The sequence below is a fragment of the Bufo bufo genome, chromosome 1 (genome assembly GCF_905171765.1).
Source record: "Bufo bufo chromosome 1, aBufBuf1.1, whole genome shotgun sequence".
NCBI lineage: Eukaryota > Metazoa > Chordata > Amphibia > Anura > Bufonidae > Bufo > Bufo bufo.
The window spans coordinates 253911784-253928829 of NC_053389.1; the positions used below are offsets into that span (position 1 = coordinate 253911784).

General features: G+C 44.7%; 1 protein-coding gene across 2 annotated transcripts in view; it reads right to left on the minus strand.

The window, feature by feature from the left end:
- Nucleotides 1-214: 214 nt before the first annotated feature.
- LOC121005934 (pseudouridine-metabolizing bifunctional protein C1861.05-like) overlaps nucleotides 215-17046 on the minus strand; it is a 107857-nt gene continuing 91025 nt past the window's right edge. For both annotated transcript variants that reach the window (XM_040438790.1, XM_040438784.1), the window contains exons 15-19: nucleotides 11883-11997; nucleotides 7467-7604; nucleotides 5948-6108; nucleotides 1477-1565; nucleotides 215-701 (exon numbers count right to left, since the gene is read on the minus strand). In XM_040438790.1, coding sequence (XP_040294724.1) covers nucleotides 470-701; nucleotides 1477-1565; nucleotides 5948-6108; nucleotides 7467-7604; nucleotides 11883-11997 — 735 coding nt within the window. In that variant the 3' untranslated portion in view covers nucleotides 215-469. The remainder of the gene's footprint in view (nucleotides 702-1476; nucleotides 1566-5947; nucleotides 6109-7466; nucleotides 7605-11882; nucleotides 11998-17046) is intronic.

A 17046-nucleotide genomic window follows, 5' to 3' on the forward strand; every position in this document is an offset into this window, starting at 1 on the left:
ATTCATCAGTGGTGGTCGTGCTTGCACACTATATGAAAAAGCGTCAGTCTCTCTGGTGGCCGGGACCTTGGGAGCACACATAGGCTAGTGCTTTTTCCTATATTGTGCAAGCACGACCACCACTGATGGATTGCAGGGTGGTCTGTAACCATGGAAACGAGCAGTGTATAATGTGATGGAAAAATGAATCCAGCCAGCAAAGGAAGCAATATGGACAATCACAATACATTAGTAAATGGCTTGTATTAACTTTCTCTACATGATAAATTCCACTGAATGAAGTGAGACACCACTTTAAGGAAGCATCAGGCAGCAGCATGGAAGCAGCAGCATAGAAAGGGCACTGGCAAACAGGATGCTGGATGACATGGTAAGGGGCATGGCATCCACCCCCACAGGGAACATCAGGATTACAATGGGCATGGACTGCAGTCCTAACAGCCAGCTGTTTAATGATACAATCTTCTTTTTAGTGTCTTGTCTTGAGGAATGTCTTCCCATTAGATGGTGAGATGCTCCACACTCTGGGTGCCGGCCACTTCTCCTTCACCACTTGCTGTAATATGACACTGATGGGAGAGATATGCTGAGAGATGGGTCCACGTGAGCGAAGGGAGTGACGGGCCACCAAGAGACCTATTCGGACACAGGTGTCTGTGTCATATTCAGCTAGGACTCCTGTAAGGAGTCCAGCCATGAGGCTGTGAGGAATGAAGAAGAAAGGTTACCTTACATTCAAAGAAGACTCAAGTGTAGAGCTGAAGCATTCCTTATTCAGATTTTGGACATCTTTGAGGCACAAAAAAAACAAAACTGTTACAATGTGTTATCCTTAGTGGGGTCCTTAGTGGAGGAGCATGGTACAAGGATTCACTCTTTGGTGTCCTCTCAAACTCGGTGTCCAACTTTTAGACACTCCACCATTTATAATACAGCATATCAATTTCTCCTGGAGTGTTCCATTAACATCAGTGATGTTGACCTCTACAAATCTCCAGAATGAAGATAACTACAGGTTGAGCTCCCCTTTAATGTGGGATTTATATACCAACAGTGGGATTATTGGAAGTTATGTTGGCATTACATATTCTATATTACTGGAATTCTTTCCGCTGATATACACATTTCTGGGCCTATCAGCTTGCTGTCTAACCACAGGATCAATTTCATAAGAACCTGCTGCAGAATAATTGACCTCAACTATGAAACTCCACAAGGGGCTGTCAAGTGGTCATGGCCTAATGTTGCTGTCCTCCTATGGCAGGCAGTAAAGTGGGGAAGGGCTTTTTCTGTAGCCAGTTGCCTTATAGCCAGAAAGAGAAGAAGGAAGGGGAAATGGCTGATTTCATAGAACACATATACAAGAATCCTTTATATACCGTTTTTGACAGTTTTGTGTATTTTTTTTTACATTTAGCGTTTCTTTAACATCCCCCAAAAATTATATCTGTATATCGAACAGGATATTTTACAGACCTGTCTCCTGCTCCAGATACATTGATGATTTCCTCTGGTGGAATGGGAGCAGCTGGATAATGTACCGCACAAAGATCATCTCTGGATACCTAAAATGACAGAGCAAGAAACAATGGCAATGTTTATGTGTGTCCTAGGATTTACATAAAGCATATCTACAAAAAGAAATATCACCGTCCCTCCTCAAGCCTCTGAAGGTGTACATAAGATGGAGTGCAGCAGAAATGTGTGCACATTTTGGGTCTCTTCCCTTCTCCCTGAGTGGGCAGGCGCTTCTGGTGAAGCTAGTGAAGTGCTCAGCTTTTTAGATGTCTCTTCACTGCTGCTCCTCCTCCCCTCTCACAACATGTAGAGAGACAGACTGCAGCTGCATCCCCCTTCTCCTCATAAATTATTTACCATTTTACATTAGATGGATTTTTTGCATCACGGAGGTGGTTTCTACAGGAAGCTGTAGGGTTATGGTATGTGAATTAGATAGAAGAAGTCACTTTCTTTATTCACTCCTATGACAGCCTTGATGTCAGCCTCATACGAATGAATAGAGAAAATGACTTTCTGTCCACATGGCAGATGCTGTTGGATCCGGAGAGTCTGATCTCGGGTCACGTGATGTAATTGCCAACATAGACGAAGGGTGAACATACATAAATAAGTCACTAAGTAGGTTTTCAACCATACAATTGTACAACTGCCAGCGCACTTACAAAGGAGTGAAAAATCTTTTGGGAGCGGGCTTCTTTAAAGGACATCTTTCAGCAGACTTGTACCTATGACACTAGCCAGGGCTGGCCTTAGGTGTTCAGGCGCCCTGTGCGAGCTAATCTTGTGGTGACCCCCCCCCCCCCCCCCCCCCCCGGTTCACCTAAACATACACAAAGAGGAAAACAATCTTTGTAACAAACAGTTTTTTTTTTATTACAGATAATTTAAGTGCAAGTGCAAACAAGTACAATCATACCCAGTGTCACCCATAGCCAGTCTCCTGCCCCCCTTAATCATACCCTGTCACCTTTTTCCAGTCCCCTGCCCTCCTTAATCATACCCAGTGTCACCCAGAGCCAGTCCCCTGCCCCCCTTAATCATACCCTGTCACCTTTACCCAGTCCCCTGCCCTTCTTAATTATACCCAGTGTCACCCATAGCCAGTCTCCTGCCCACCTTAATCATACCCTGTCACCTTTTCCCAGTCCCCTGCCCCCCTTATCATACCCAGTGTCACCCAGAGCCAGTCCCCTGCCCCCCTTAATCATACCCTGTTACCTTTACCCAGTCCCCTGCCCTTCTTAATCATACCCAGTGTCACCCTTACCCAGTCCCCTGCCCCCTTAATTAGACCCTGTACCCCTTAAATTAAGGGTGACAGACACTGGGTGTGATTAAGGGGGCAGGGAACTGGATAAGGGTGACACTGGGTATGATTAAGGGGCAGGGGACTGGGTAAAGGTGACAGGGTATGATTAAGGGGGCAGGGGACTGACTATGGGTGACACTGGGTATGATTAAGGGGGGCAGGGTCTAATTGAGGGGGCAGGGGACTGGGGAAGGGTGACACTGGGTATGATTAAGAAGGGCAGGGGACTGGGTAAAGGTGACACTGGGTATGATTAAGGGGGGCAGGGGACTGGGCAAAGGTGACAGGGTATGATTAAGGGGGGCAGGAGACTGGCTATGGGTGACACCGGGTATGATTAAGGGCCTTATAATGTGCCAGTAAAAAGGGACCCCCATAATGCCCCTCAATAATGTGCCAGTAAGTGTCCCCATAGATGCCCCCCATCATGTGCCAGTATCAAGTACCTCTCTCCTCCCCCCCACATGTCCCAGTATCATAGTGCCAAACCCCCCCAAGTGCCAGTATCAAGTGCCAAACCCCCCCATGTGCCAGTACCAAGTGCCTCTCTCCTCCCCCCCATGTCCCAGTATCATAGTGCCATCTCGCCCCCCCCCCCCCCCAAAAGTGCCAGTATCAAGTACCTCTCTCCTTCCCACCCCCCATGTGCCAGTACCAAGTGCCTCTCTCCTCCCCTCAATGTTCCAGTATCATAGTGCCATCCCCCCCCCCCCCAATGTGCCAGTATCAAGTGCCTCTCTCCTTCACACCCACCCCCCATGTGCCAGTATCATAGTGCCACCTCCCCCCCAATGTGCTAGTATTAAGTGCCTCTCTCCTTCCCAACCCCCCCATATGTGCCAGTATCATAGTGCCATCTCCCCCCCTCCCAATGTGCTAGTATCAAGTGCCTCTCTCCTTCCCACCCACCCCCCTCATGTGCCAGTATCATAGTGTCATCTCCCCCCTCCCAATGTGCCGGCATCAAGTGCCTCTCTCCTTCCCACCCCCCATGTGCCAGTATCATAGTGCCAACCCCCCATGTGCCAGTATCAAGTGCCTCTCTCCTTCCCCCATGTCCCAGTATCATAGTGCCACCCCCCCCCCCCCCCATGTGCCAGTATCAGGTGCCAACCCCCCTCCCCCCATGTGCCAGTATCAAGTGCCTCCCGCTCCCCCCATGTGGCAGTAACAGTCGGTATTTAAAAAAAAACAAAAAACACTTATACTTACCTCCATGTCAGCAATGCGATGCAGGCCTCTTCCGGCCTGTGTCCCACGCTGTATGTCCATATATGGAGTCAGTGCTTGTGTATTCTAATTTAGCCTGTATTTTAGAAAAGTTTTTGCTGGGACTAAAACCCACGACCTTCTGCATTAGAGGCAAGGTACTTAACCACACAGCTATAGGAGCTGCATAGCCACCGCCTGAAAAAAATATGAGACTTCTACTGTAGACTCGTTTATAGCTTTGATAGCTAGTGTACATCCATACACATGACAGCTGCCCCAGCGCACTCAGCCTGCTATATCTCTATATATGATAGCTGCCCCAGCACACCCATTTATGCTACATCTATACACATGACAGCTGCCCCAGCACACCCAGCTCTGCTACATCTATACACATGACAGCTGCCTCAGCACACTCAGCTCTGCTATATCTCTATATATCTATCTACTGTATAGTAATACTTAGAGATATATAGATATAGCAGAGCTTAGTGTGTAGGGGCAGCTATCATATATAGAGATATAGCAGGCTGAGTGTGCTGGGGCAGCTGTCATATAGAGATATAGCAGTGCTGGGTATGCTGGGGCAGCTGTCATGTGTATAGATCAGGCATGCTCAACCTGCGTCCCTCCAGCTGTTGCAAAACTATAACTCCCAGCATGCCCAAACAGCCTACAGCTATCAGCCTACAGCAGGGCATTGTGGGAGTTGCAGTTTTACAACAGCTGGAGGGCCGCAGGTTGAGCATGCCTGGTATAGATGTACTCTGGCTACAACAGCTATAACAGAGTCTACAGTAGAAGTCTCATATTTATTTAGTCAGTGGCTATGCAGCTCTTATAGCTGTGTGGGTAAGTGCTTTGCCTCTAATACAGAAGGTTGTGGGTTCAAATTCCAGCAGACACATCTCTCCCTCTCCTGAGGACGGCAATACAGATGACTATGCCTGGGATTCGTCGGATTTGAATCTCGTAAATAAGAAGCGCGTGCAAGTTGTGATGCAGGGCATCTATAAAGTAGTAAGGGCGCTGCCGGGAGGTGAGAGAAGGCTGCCGCTGTCCTGCATGTTGCTACAGTGTGTGGTGTTTGTGGCAGTCGCTACACCGGCCAAGGAGCCTCCTCGCTGTCGGTCCTCACAGTCTGGCCCATGGCGCCCTGTGCGGCCGCACAGCCCGCACACCCTAAAGGCCGTGGCTGACTTGTTACATATGCGCTTGGCAGCTGAAGGCATCTGTGTTGTCCCATGTTCATATGTGCCGCATTACTGGGAAAAATTATTTTTTAATCTAAGCAAATGGAGCAATGGGGGCGTTGCCTTTACACCTAGAGGCTCTGTTCTCTCTGCAACTGCCGCATCCTCTGCACTTTGATTGACAAGACCAGATGTGATGATGTTTTCACTGCCAAGCCCTGCCAATCAAAGTGGAGAGGGCTCAGCAAAGATATCTGAGACTCTAGGTGCCACAGCAATGCCCCCGTTGCTCCTAGAGGCTAATTTACATATATTAAAAATAAATTTTCCTCAGCAATGCGGGCACCTATGAACATGGGACAAACACAGATGCCTTCAGCTGCCAAGCGCACATGCAACAGGTCGGCCAGTGTCATAGGTAGAAATCTGCTGACAGATGTCCTTTGACAATACTTGATTTGTAGGCCTTCTGGTAAACATAAAGGGTAAAATAGGTCTGGGATCCCTTTAAATGAAAGCATAAATAAATAATTAATTTTGTAGATAGATGGAAAATGTTATATTCTATTTATCTCCTGAAGAACATGTTCAGACCAACAGATTAAAATCAGCAAAAGGTGGAAACTATTTCAATACCTCTTGACCTAAGAATGCAAAATGATCCTCAAATCCATACAATCAATGCTTGTCAACTGACGTGGATATTTTATACCTTGTCTTTAGCATGAAGGGATACTGTTCCTTCACGCCTGTGGCCACACAAGAGGACCCCGTGGGCTCCCAGAGTAACTATGACGCAGTGTATGTTCTCCAGGAGTGGTAGTGAGAGGCTGATGGATGTATCCACTATATCTTCTAATTCACATGGAATATCTTGGAAAAGAGACATGTGTCATGGAAACAAACATACCACATCATACATGATAGCGAGGAGTACCACCCTCATGGACGTTATTACATTTGTTTTCAATTATGAAAAGGTGATGACAGATGTTAAGAATTTAGCTTTACGCCTGTCAATCATCTTAAAGGTCAACATTAGACATCTGGAAAATGTGTCTCATTGCCCTTTAGAACATGAAGTCATCCATCAGTGTTATGACTATGGATGTACTGTAAATCTAGACAAATTACCTGTAGTCTCATCAGGAGTCGTCTTCTTGTGTAAAGTCTTATAATACTGTATCCACCAATTTCCAGAATTCTCCTACAAGCATTGTGGACTGGGAGCCCAGAAAACCAAGTGCATTGGTGTTAGCTTCATCCGTGGAATGAAGGTGTCAGAATTCCTTAAAGGGAATCTGTCATCAGCGACCTCCCTATCAAACTATTTGCCTAAACACATAGCTGTGGTTCACTTGTTATGATACTTTTTAGAAATATGCAAATTAGGCCTTTGGTGCAATGAGGGTGTCCCTATTGCTCTTGTTGTACCCAAGCTCCACTCATTTCTGTGACCAGTCCCTCCCTGGCTGCTTTGATTGACAGGGCCAGGCAGTGGTAAAGTGTTGAGGAAGGGGCAGGTCAGAGAAAGGAGTAGAGCTTGGATGCAACAAGAGCAATGGTGACACCCTCATTGCACCAAAGGCCTAATCATAGCTCGGTAAACGAGTCTCGTATTAACAAAAGAAAAACAGCTCTTTAATCAGGTGAACCACAACTATGGGGGTCATTTATTATACTAATATACGCCTATATTAGGCGTATTTCAGGCGCAGATGGGGGTGCAATTGTTAATTGTGCCCCCATCTGTGACTTTTTCCCACTCAAGCCAGGTCTAACGGGCCGGGATGGGCAATTTCAGGCGTAGAAAAAGGTCTAAATGTAAGACAGCTCGGAAGCGGTCTTACATTTAGAACTGGTGGAGGATCCGCCAACGTTATGTAGAGGCCTGCACCTCTTCAGAACTTCACGATCCTCCTCCAGCTATAGGGCTATGATAAGACCGGAGTCTAAAATGCCAGTCTTAATAAATGTGCCCCTATGTGTCTATGCAAGCAGTTGTATAGGGAGGTCACTGGTGACAGATTCCCTTTAAGTCGGGCATACACATAAGCTAACTGTTTGCCATGTACATCCGAGGGCAGACACCTCTGGTGGGCAGCTTATCTCCCCCCAAAAAGTTCAACATGCTTACAGAGTCAGGAGGCTCCCATACACATTCCGGTCCCAACAAAGTCATGTTTATGGCCAAATGTATTATATCAGCCCCTAATCTTGGTGTCACTTACCAATATCATCTACGTATCCTAAGGTCCTGTTGATGGCCAAGAGCTCCTTTAAGTTTGGAGAGATGTAGGTTAGAGCCGTCCAGCAGTTTGAGGTGAAAGGTTTAGATGCTTTGTCTATGTCTGTGGGCTCATAACAAACTGCAAAAAATAATACATTACTTTTACACTGAATGTGGATGCCTGGTTTGGAAACCAAATTTTTTTAAATGCCTCACATATTATTATATTATAGAGCATATTAGATATATTAGCTACAAAGAATATCTTTCTTTCTGGAGGACCCAGAATGTCTATGTATTACCATGTAATGCTTATTTTCTTCTGTAGTGCCGCCATAGGTGAAAAGTTATTCCCATTTATGGTCTTTATTTAAAACATAACGTTTATTACCTATATTAAAAGTGTAGCAGAACAGCTCAAAAAGAAAAGACACTTTAAAAATAAAATATGGCCAGTTACTGTGGCAGGAAATACTTCTATCAATCTATAATTATTGTTAGTTCTGAGTCATTGTGTAGCTAGTATGGAGATAACCTTAAAGGGACACTGACAGGCCCAATAAGCATATTTAGGTATATATATGACAGTACAGGTCTTCTAAAGTGTATTAAAAGCATATAAGTATACCCCCTGTCCACCTTATAAATACAGTAAACTTAAGTTTTATAACCTGGTTGAATCGTCTTCATTCTGCCCAAGGGGCGGCGTTTCATTTCCACTTCTGCCCAGCCAGCCGCCCCCAACTGCCGTTTTGAAGCGCCGCCCAGCTCATCAATATTCACTTCGCTGGGCGGCTACTACTGTCCCCGACTTCACAAGATCCGGCGCATGCCCAATACAATCCTATGGGCATCGGCCTCCGTCTCATCTTCAGCGCATGCGCCCGGCACCTTCACTGGCCGGGATCACATCGTGCCTGCGTTCAGTCTGCATCTTAGAGGCCTGTCAGTGTCCCTTTAAGGATGTTGTTGGCATATCCTCATGGTTACCATAGGGTGGCAGTCAGTTATCCCCGTATAATTATGATTGGTTTGCCACATAGTCAGTATACAGGTTGTCTGATGCCGACGTGATCAGTACTGCCGTGTATAGTAATATCCAGCGCTGCGGTATCCCAGGCAATCTACGCTATCCTTCCCAAGGTGGTTTGTAATTACCAAATACCTATAATAGCCTGTATCTGGATTGCCCTATCACCACTAGGCTGGATGATTATATTGTCGTTTTTCTGACTGTCTCCTATAAGCTACACAATTGATTGCTGTTGTTAGCTGACTGTCTCCTATATACTAGTTTGTCCTGCCTGTACATGTGCAGGGTGCCTGCAGTGCACACCGCTATTACATGCACCAGTATTGAGCCATATTATTTTAAAATCTAACACGCAGCTCCCCCGACATGTTTCCTCAGGGGAAATGGAGCTACTATCAACACGAGCGCTAACTAGGACAGGATTTTAAAATCTTAGAGGCGGGTCAGTTCATTTCTAACGCCAATGTGTGATCACCGCTCGTGTGATTTACAATTGGAAGGGCCAATGGTCTGAGAGTACCACATTTCCAGCTAACTACCATTTAACCAATCCCTCAGGGATGCCGGTGCCTGCGCCAGAACTTTAGTTTTCTCTAGCGCAAGAACGGAGATCTGCGCATGTCCTTGGACTTAGATTCTTTTTCACTCAGGGTTATACCCTCGCGTGCGCCTGCGCCAGGACTTAGTTTAATCTAACCGATAGCTGCGGAGGCTCTACGCATGTCCTGGGACTTATATTTTATTCCTCTTGCAGTTCATCCAAAACGCGCATGATTGCTCACTTAGAGTCATTTGGGTGGGCTGTCATGCGCATGCGCCAAAACTTAAATACTGTTCTGGCTTCTTCCGAGGAGCTCTGCGCATGTCTTTAGGACTTAGATGCCAATATGTTATTTATCCAGATACAGGCTATTATAGGTATTTGGTAATTACAAACCACCTTGGGAAGGATAGCGTAGATTGCCTGGGATACCGCAGCGCTGGATATTACTATACACGGCGGAACTGATCACGTCAGCATCAGACAACCTGTATACTGACTATGTGGCAAACCAATCATAATTATACGGGGATAACTGACTGCCACCCTATGGTAACCAAGAGGATATGCCAATAATATCCTTAAGGTTATCTCCATACTAGCTACACAATTACTCAGAACTAACAATAATTAGAGATTGATAGAAGCATTTCCTGCCACAGTAACTGGCCATATTTTATTTTTAAAGTGTCTTTTCTTTTTGAGCTTTTCTGTTACACTTTTAATATAGCTAATAAACGTTATGTTTTAAATAAAGACCATAAACGGGAATAACTTAGCCTTAGGCTAAATGAACCAAATAATGTCTAATCTCTCCTTCCCGGGTCCATAGGGTCACTAATAATAATAGCCATAGGTGAAATGAACACTTGTTGCTGGGCTGCCCTACAAATGACAGCAAAGTACTGGGGGTCCCAGCAATGGGACTCCATGTGATCAGCAGACTGTCAGGGGACCCTTGCAACAAAAATGGATTGTCTAAAACAGACAACCCTTTTAAGAAACACAACCGCGACACTGACACAAGTTCAACTTAAAGGGCTTCTGTCACCCCCCAACCCCCAATTTTCAGTTTTTGACTTATTATATTTGTTAATGTAAGCAGATTCCATATACAGTACAGACCAAAAGTTTGGACACACCTTCTCATTCAAAGAGTTTTCTTTATTTTCATGACTATGAAAATTGTAGATTCACACTGAACGCATCAAAACTATGAATTAACACATGTGGAATTATATACATAGCAAACAAGTGTGAAACAACTGAAAATATGTCATATTCTAGGTTCTTCAAAGTAGCCACCTTTTGCTTTGATTACTGCTTTGCCCACTCTTGGCATTCTCTTGATGAGCTTCAAGAGGTAGTCCCCTGAAATGGTTTTCACTTCACAGGTGTGGCCTGTCAGGTTTAATAAGTGGGATTTCTTGCCTTATAAATGGGGTTGGGACCATCAGATGCGTTGAGGAGAAGTCAGGTGGATACACAGCTGATAGTCATACTGAATAGACTGTTAGAATTTGTATTATGGCAAGAAAAAAGCAGCTAAGTAAAGAAAAAAACGAGTGGCCATCATTACTTTAAGAAATGAAGGTCAGTCAGTCAGCCGAAAAATTGGGAAAACTTTGAAAGTAAGGGCTATTTGACCATGAAGGAGAGTGATGGGTTGCTGCGCCAGATGACCTGGCCTCCACAGTCACCGGACCTGAACCCAATCGAGATGGTTTGGGGTGAGCTGGACCACAGAGTGAAGGCAAAAGGGCCAACAAGTGCTAAGCATCTCTGGGAACTCCTTCAAGACTGTTGGAAGACCATTTCAGGGGACTACCTCTTGAAGCTCATCAAGAGAATGCCAAGAGTGTGCAAAGCAGTAATCAAAGCAAAAGGTGGCTACTTTGAAGAACCTAGAATATGACATATTTTCAGTTGTTTCACACTTGTTTGTTATGTATATAATTCCACATGTGTTAATTTATAGTTTTGATGCCTTCATAGTCATGAAAATAAAGAAAACTCTTTGAATGAAAAGGTGTGTCCAAACTTTTGGTCTGTACTGTATGTCCCTCTTACCTTGGGCTGTGCAGTAATTACAGTAAAAAACGTACTTTTATTATATGTAAATTTCTTCACTACCAGCAAGTTGGGCGGACTTGCTGGTAGCCGCTGCATCCTCTGTTTGAAAAAACGCCACCTCCTCCACTTGATTGACAGGGCCAGCGAGCGCTCTCCTCCTCTCGCTGGCCCTGCCTGCAGCCTCAAATCCCAGTCTTCTCTTCCAGGTGTAGGGCTGACGTCATCGGCGAGGCGCACTGAGGAAGGAGCGGCCGTCCTTCTCTCAGAGCGCCTGCGCCGAATGACGACCTGTACGGCGCAGGCGCGGGATTTGAGGCTGCAGGAAGGGCCAGCGAGAGGAGGAGAGTGCTCGCTGGCCCTGTCAATCAAGTGGAGGAGGGGGCGTTTTTTCAAACAGAGGATGCGGCGGCTACCAGCAAGTCCGCCCAACTTGCTGCTAGTGAAGAAATTTACATATAATAAAAGTACGTTTTTTACTGTAATTACTGCACAGCCCGAGGTAAGAGGGACATATATGGAATCTGCTTACATTAACAAATATAATAAGTCAAAAACTGAAAATTGGGGGTTGGGGGGTGACAGAAGCCCTTTAATATTACGGCATCTTACAGACACCCTAATAAAGCTGAATCTACTGAATTAATATATTGTGACTAGTAAATGTACTAAACACAGGCTGGAACCAGTAGAGGACAATTTCCAGCAAGCTTCTGCTTGCTTCAGAACTGAAATAACAGAATGATATCTGCCAGTTATCTTGGCACACTGACCTGGCACAGAATTCTGACGGGCAATTTCACACACATACTGAATGGTTGACACAGGTACATTCCCATCTATGCACAATAGTCGAGCCCTGCAGAGACGGTCTGCAAACTGAGACACCTGGTGGAGGGTGAAAGAATTACATAAGGATACTCAACACGTACACAACTTTCTTATACTTACTTAGAGGGAAGTTAAAAATCTCTTTCTATTTGCCAGATATACATATATCAGAATATACAATGAGCAAACTTGGGCTGATACGGAGACTGAGTAAACCCTATTTTATGACATCTCATGTAGAAACTATAGACCACCATAAACAACAGTCTATGTACACAATGGATCTGCAGCAAAGTTGAGTTATGCTAGAACAGTGATGGTTGCCTAATTCTTTCTGTGCCTGCTTGATTAGATCCTTCAGGACAGTCGGTGTTGATCTAGTCTTCATTTAGTTTGACCTACTGCATCGTTCAAGTTATCCTTGGATCAGCATTTTATGACCCACCACACTTTATTACACACAAAGCAGAGCAAGAGTGGGGATGGTGGCTGACATCAGGGGTGCACCTAGCCTTTCTGCTGCCTGAGGCGAAAACTGAAATGGTGCCCCCACCCTAATGCCAACTTCTTAACTTAACCCCTTCCCTCCAGCCCTACTGTTAAAGACATACTTGGAAAACATTACATACAGAGCTACAAAACATACAGGGTAATACAGCTCCCCATAGCTCTTACATCCAGTGATGTGTCCTCTGACGTAGACATGCTCTTTCCTCATCTTCTCCATTCAGACCAGACCGCCATGATGATATCTGTAAAGGATGCCCTTCTATGGTGGTTCGCATGTTTTCCGCTCCCTGCTTATAAGACTTTCACTAACTTTTGAACCCTGGTCTAATTCGTGCCAGGTTGGGATATGTTACATGTCTATGTGTATTGTAAAGGGTGGGACATTGTATACGTTGAGTAGTGAGGTCTGTTCCATTGTCTCTCTGTGTGTATTGGCGATTGCACTCTGTCCTGAGAGATAATTGAATTACACCTCGGTTGTCTCCAGGACAGAGGACATTGTGTATTGTCCTGCCTGTGATGATTATGTTAACCATGGTGTACCATGATTATATCACAGGCAGACGGGAGGATGTTATGTGGGTTGTAACCTTTGTGTTAATGTATGTTTGTTGTGTGTGTCTCCCTTGCATGGGAGCAGGGGATAAAATAAATTGTATTTTTGAATTTGGGGTGCTTCCAGTAAAGTCTTGTTCCAGTATCCAGCTTTGGCTTATATGTGGAATTATTCAGCGCTACCAGCGATTTCTTATTTGGCGAATGGGGGATTCTTCAACTAATTGGAACTAAGGAATTACAAGGCGGTGAGATACAGAGATACCGTCACAATATCTTTCAGCCATCTTTTGTCTCCGCCCCACCTTCTGAACACCACATCCTGCCACCTCTAATGCTGTGCCCACTGTGCTTCCTAATACTATACAAAAATATTATTACCACACAGATACCGTAGTTCGCCTTCATTAATAATTGGCACACTGTGCCCTGCAAATAGTGTCCCTTAAAACTTATAGTGCTGTAAATATAGTGTCCTCCAAAAATAATTGTGCTAAACTGATACTGTGCCAGGGTGTCTCCCAATGTAACAGTCCTTCCAAAAGTCCCACCAATAGTAATAATTCTCTGCCAGGCGGTAACAGTGCACTCACTAGTAATAATGTCCCTTATTTTGCCTCCAGAAGTAATGCTCCCTTACAATGTGCGTTAAGTACAAAAAAATACAACATTGGTCTGTTGAGACCTAGAATCCCTGTAGGGGTCCCTAACTAATATTAAAATTATATCTTTATTGTTTATCATTAAAAACCCATTCGAAACACACACTCTAAAGAAGAAAAATCATTTAAAATTGTCAGTGTCTAGTGTTATATGGGACAGTTCCGGAGTAGTGTGATTGCATTCACAATTGTTTAGTGGGGTCCCTTAATAGGTTATCTCATCCCACCTATTTGTATAAGATGGTATTCGCACTGGCAGTTGTTGTACTGATTGTTAACATGTAGTCACATACGGAGCACTAGTGAAGGAATCTCTCCTGCTAAGAATCTCTGCTAACTGACCCCTGTGTTCAAGGTAGCCATGCAGCTAACATTGTTGCTGTTCTTGTATTTATTGTAGCTATTTGTCTCGACCGCAGGGCTACCACTGAATCACTAGTCTCCCTCACTACTGTCTCCCTCCTCTCTCACTCTACTCAGACTGCACTGGATCCTCTATTACTGTTCATAGAGGTCTCAGTTAACGCTGTGATTCTTTATTCCCTCACTCTAACACTCTCCTTATATGCTTGGCTGCTACTGCAGCGTGCTAATAGCAGTTTTCCCTGTGAACTAGACACTGTTTAAAACTTTAGGAAAAGTATAGGGATGGCACTCTGGTCATAGGTAGTGCATGGAAAAGAGTATTTTATTAGTAATAAATGGCTGGTTAATGCCAGCTGTTGACAATGGATACAAGTATAAAAGTTGTCTGAATAAATAATGTTATAAAACCTAGGTCTAAAATGGCGTTCTCCTAGAAGTATAAAATGTAGACAATGTAATATCAATGCACAAATTAGAGACAATATAACAATAATGCATAAAAAGTAGATTGCTGGCAAAACCAATATATGGCTGGTCTATGTCAGCTATATAGTGTATAGATATTAATAAATCCTAGGTCTAAAATGGCGTTCTCCTTAGAAGTATAAAATGTAGACAATATAATATCAATGCACAAAATATAGACAATATGATATGAATGCATAAGAAGTAGATAGCAATAAATAAGGTGATGGTAGTATAAAAAGTCAGATGGTAATATGAAAGTCAAGTAAACCTATTGGAGGTAGGTGCAGGTATCAAGTCCGCTGGTGTCATAAAAAGAACAAATATAGGTAAGAAGTGGGGACACCCTTTTGGGGGAAATGGTATTGTTCAATTCGATCTGAATTTGCCCACTTTGTTTTAGATGGATAGGGTATTACACCTCAGATTGGTAGTTATTTGTTTCCACAGTTAGCCAACAGTAGTATTATAATAAAGTACTGCTGTTTTAGCAGGTATGTTACCCTCCTGTAGATCAGAGGTAGGTTGGTGAGCGGCTCCTGGCGGGCGGGTGGCACCAGCGGACTTGATACCTGCACCTACCTCCAATAGGTTTACTTGACTTTCATATTACCATCTGACTTTTTATACTTACCATCACCTTATTTATTGCTATCTACTTCTTAAGCATTGATATCATATTGTCTATATTTTGTGCATTGATATTATATTGTCTACATTTTATACTTCTAAGGAGAATGCCATTTTAGACCTAGGATTTATTAATATCTATACACTATATAGCTGACATAGACCAGCCATATATTGGTTTTGCCAGCAATCTACTTTTTATGCATTATTGTTATATTGTCTATAATTTGTGCATTGATATTACATTGTCTACATTTTATACTTCTAGGAGAACGCCATTTTAGACCTAGGTTTTATAACATTATTTATTCAGACAACTTTTATACTTGTATCCATTGTCAACAGCTGGCATTAACCAGCCATTTATTACTAATAAAATACTCTTTTCCATGCACTACCTATGACCAGAGTGCCATCCCTATACTTTTCCTAAACTCCTCACACACAAGCGTTGGGTACGCTCCGTTCGGTTAGAGCACCTTATTCCATTTTTTGGGCTTTAGTGAGCCGCCCTATATTTATACTTCTAGCACTGTTTAAAACTTGTCACTCTATACCACCCCTCCCGACATGTTTCGCCACACACTGTGGCTTCGTCAGGGGATGCGGGGTATATGAGCATATACCCCGCATCCCCTGACGAAGCCACAGTGTGTGGCGAAACATGTCGGGAGGGGTGGTATAGAGTGACAAGTTTTAAACAGCGTCTAGTTCGCAGGGAAAACTGCTATTAGCATGCTGCAGTAGCAGCCAAGCATATAAGGAGAGTGTTAGAGTGAGGGAATAAAGAATCACAGCGTTAACTGAGACCTCTATGAACAGTAATAGAGGATTGATTGTATGTCGTACATTAAACCAGCTGTATTACAACCAGTGCCCCACGACAAAATGGAGTCTGTTTTGAAGGCCCTCATGGAGGCTAACCTGCAGCAGCGAGAGACAAACCTGCAGCAACGCGAGACTAATAAGCAGCAGCAGGAGACTAACCAGTTGCTGCTACAACATGTGATGGCTTTGCAGACAGCAGGAGCAACCCCGAGGGTCCACGATGCCCGGAAAGCAGTCCGTGCCGTGATTCCTAAGATGATCCCCGCAGACGACATCGAAACCTACCTGGCGATGTACGAGAAAGTGGCCATCAGGGAAAAGCTACCCCGTGACCAGTGGGCTGAGGTCGTCGCTCCGTTCCTGGCATCCGATTCTCAGCGGGTGTATTTTGACTTGCCGGATGATCAAGCGGCCGACTACCAGAAAGTCAAGGGTGAGATTCTGGCAAGACTGGGGGTGAATGTGTTAGTCCGGGCCCAGCGGGTGCCTCAGTGGGGGTTCAACCCGGCTGAGCCTGCAACACCCCAGTATTAAAACTTACTTCACCTCTTGCAAAAATTGCTACAGCCTGATGTGCTAAGTCCCACTGCTATGCTAGATCGTCTGTTAGCCGATATGTTCTAGAGGGTTTTGCCATACCCTCTCCAGCACTGGATCAGTCAGGTGTCTCCTGGCAATACCCTTGAGATGGTGGACCTGGTGGAATGCTATGAAGCTACCAGGAATCTAAAGGAGGGTTATGTCGGGTGGGGGTCAGCAAACCCAGTAAATCTCCACCCCAGGCCCGGAGATTTGAGCCTATAAAACCCACACGGGATGTACCCACGGCGGACCTGGCTCCGATAGTCTGCTGGCGGTGTCAGGAGTCTGGCCATGTAAGGGCTGACTGTCCCCATCGGGTTGAGCCCATGGACACTAACTATGGCTACTGTCAGTCGCTATATGCCAGGAGGCTGTGTGCAACAGGTACCCCAGAGTCTCTAGATCATCTGTGCCAGGTGGAAGTAGGAGACACTCCGGTGGAGGCTCTGCTGGACTCAGGGAGTCCGGGGACCCTAGTAAGGGCTACCCTGGTGCGGTCCACTGAGTA